This window comes from Helobdella robusta, assembly GCF_000326865.2.
Source record: "Helobdella robusta unplaced genomic scaffold HELROscaffold_4, whole genome shotgun sequence".
In the NCBI taxonomy this organism is placed as follows: domain Eukaryota; kingdom Metazoa; phylum Annelida; class Clitellata; order Rhynchobdellida; family Glossiphoniidae; genus Helobdella; species Helobdella robusta.
In genome coordinates this window covers 6,645,917-6,648,466 of record NW_008704902.1, presented here as the reverse complement: position 1 = coordinate 6,648,466, position 2,550 = coordinate 6,645,917, and the positions used below count along the sequence as shown (strand labels likewise).

The 2,550-nt window shown below is 30.7% G+C and overlaps 1 protein-coding gene across 1 annotated transcript; it reads left to right on the top strand.

Annotated features, from left to right (window-relative positions):
• Positions 1-589: 589 nt before the first annotated feature.
• Positions 590-2,186, top strand: HELRODRAFT_162773 (hypothetical protein; the record flags this gene model as incomplete). Its single annotated transcript, XM_009024875.1, has 2 exons — positions 590-1,071; positions 1,235-2,186. The coding sequence occupies 2 exons, from the start codon at positions 590-592 to the stop codon at positions 2,184-2,186; spliced, it is 1,434 nt and encodes a 477-aa protein (XP_009023123.1).
• Positions 2,187-2,550: the final 364 nt, after the last annotated feature.

The window sequence follows — 2,550 nt, the reverse complement described above, 5'->3', positions numbered from 1 at the left end:
TTCTGAGCTCTTGTGGTTTTTTTGTGAAAATTTAAATATCATCGAAAATGAAAAGTTTAAAAATGCAGTTGTAGAATTCTACAATTCCGAAGAAATATCTACTGCCAAAAAATTGTTACTTAATGAATTGGATATCATAAAAAAAGATAAAAAAGAAAAATTATCACTCAAACAAGGTGGAAATAAAAAAGTTGACAAGGTAGTCGAGTTAGTTGAAATATTTAAATATATTATTTCAAATGATTTACAACAAAATTTGCCGACTTTTGTTATCTTGAATCCAGGCAGAGTTTCTCGAGAAGGATTAGATATTTTAGATATTATTCAAATAAATAATGACAAAATGGTAGAAAAATTGAATGAATTAACGGAAATGAATAAATTGCTGCTGTCAATGCACAACGTGCGTATAAGTAACGAACAGGTGTCTGTACGCGACCGCATTAATAAATATAGCTTAGATAGTACAAACTTGATTAATAAATATCCAGTTAGTAATTTGCATGAACCTGAATTAGAAATAGCTAAAATCAATTCCGTAAACAATAACAATATACCTTGGTCAGACGCTGTACAAACACCAAGCGACATGTTACAAACCTATTCAATGGTCGTGAACAGAAACAAGAATAGAACCAAACTCAGTACAAGTTCTGTTGAAAAAAATATAAACGTTGTAAACACAGTTAAAAATCCATCAAATGAGAACATCAACAAAATGGAACAATCAAAAAAACCTGCAAAGAGGATTATCGGCACCAAAATTATGGAACATGTAAAATTACAACCTGATAAAATAATCATGAAAAAAAAAGTTTTTTGCCTAAGCAATGTAAAGAAATGCCACAGAGATGATGTTGTGGAGTTCTTGCAGACAAGTGGTATAAACGTGATTACATGTTTCCCAGTTATAAAGCGAACTGACGAAACTGACCCCAAAGCAATTAACAACGACGAACATTCAACCATGTTCAGAGTTTGCGTTGAAAAGAAAGATGAAGGTAAAATGAAAGACCCGGAAGTAATGCTGCAGCATATCATCGTGAGAGAATGGAAATTCAATGAAAAAAAGTTAGATTTTAAAAATGGCTAATTTAATTGTAGATGATGATTTTTTTGTTAATAAGTGCAAAACATTTTACAACTCTGCTGAAATAAATAATGATTATGAATTATTTAATGATAATCATTCGACAACAAATACAACATTTAATTTAATGCATATAAATATAAGAAGCTTAGTAAATAAATCAACAGAATTAAAGGATTATTTAACAAGTTTTGATTTCAAATTTGATGTCATAGCCATTACCGAAACGTGGCTAAACAAAGTGAATGAAGATTCGATTGGGATTAATGGGTTCAATTTTGTTGGCAAAAATCGTTCCGGTAGACACGGGGGTGGAGTCGGCCTCTTTGTAAAAGATGATATTATATTTAAGATAAGAAATGATTTGATGATTTCAAATGAACTAGAGTTATTTGCAATTGAAGTGGGAATCTCGTCTAAAAACAACTCATTAATTATTGTTACGTATCGACCACCACATTACAGCCAAAAAGTTTATATGAAGCAACTTGAACAAGTTTTGCTAGCCATAAATAATGAGAAAAAACTAGTTTATTTAACCGGAGACCTGAATATAGATCTTTTGGAAAATTACGAATCTTACAGTAGTCAACTCCAAAATTTACTGACATCTTATAATCTAAAAGCATTAATAAATAAACCAACAAGAATAAACATACAAAAAAACTCTCTGATTGACAATATTTTTACCAATGCATCGGAGAACGTAACAGTTTGTGGAGTGCATTTGACAGACATTTCGGATCACTTACCCATATTTGCATGTTTCAAGCAACAATTAGTGAAAATAGAATTTGAAAACCGAGAAAATCAATTTTCTTTTTCAAGACACAGAATTGATAAACTAAATGAAAGGCTGCTATCAACCGACTGGACAGATGTATTACTGTGCTCAGATGTGGATGCTGCTTTCGAACTTTTCACCAACATTTTCCGTGTGGCATTTAAAGACTGTTGTCAGATCAGCTCATTAGGAAAGATTAAAAAAATTTTAAAACAAAAGCCTTGGGTAACAACTGATTTTCGCAGAATGCTGAATAAAAAAAATACTTGTACAAAAAGTTCATTAAAAATTCAAGTAGTGAGAATTTTTTGAAATTTAATTCACAAAGTCAAATTTGCAACAAGGTTAAATCTATTCTGAAAAGGCAATATTTCTGTGATTTGTTGGACAAAAATAAAAATGACTCGAAAAAAACTTGGTCAATAATTAATAGGTTAACAAGCAGGCAAAAAAAGATCAACCCTGCATCGATCACAGATAATGAACAAATTATAGCATCGCCTGCAAATTTTCTAAATAACTACTTTGTTAACATCTCTCAAAACCTTCAAAAATCCTTACCGGATAATCAATCATGGAAAGAAACAATTCATCATCAGTTGCCAAACTCGTTTTTCTGTTTGCAAACTACAACAGAAGAAATAATAACTATAGCAAAACTAATCAAAGCAAAATC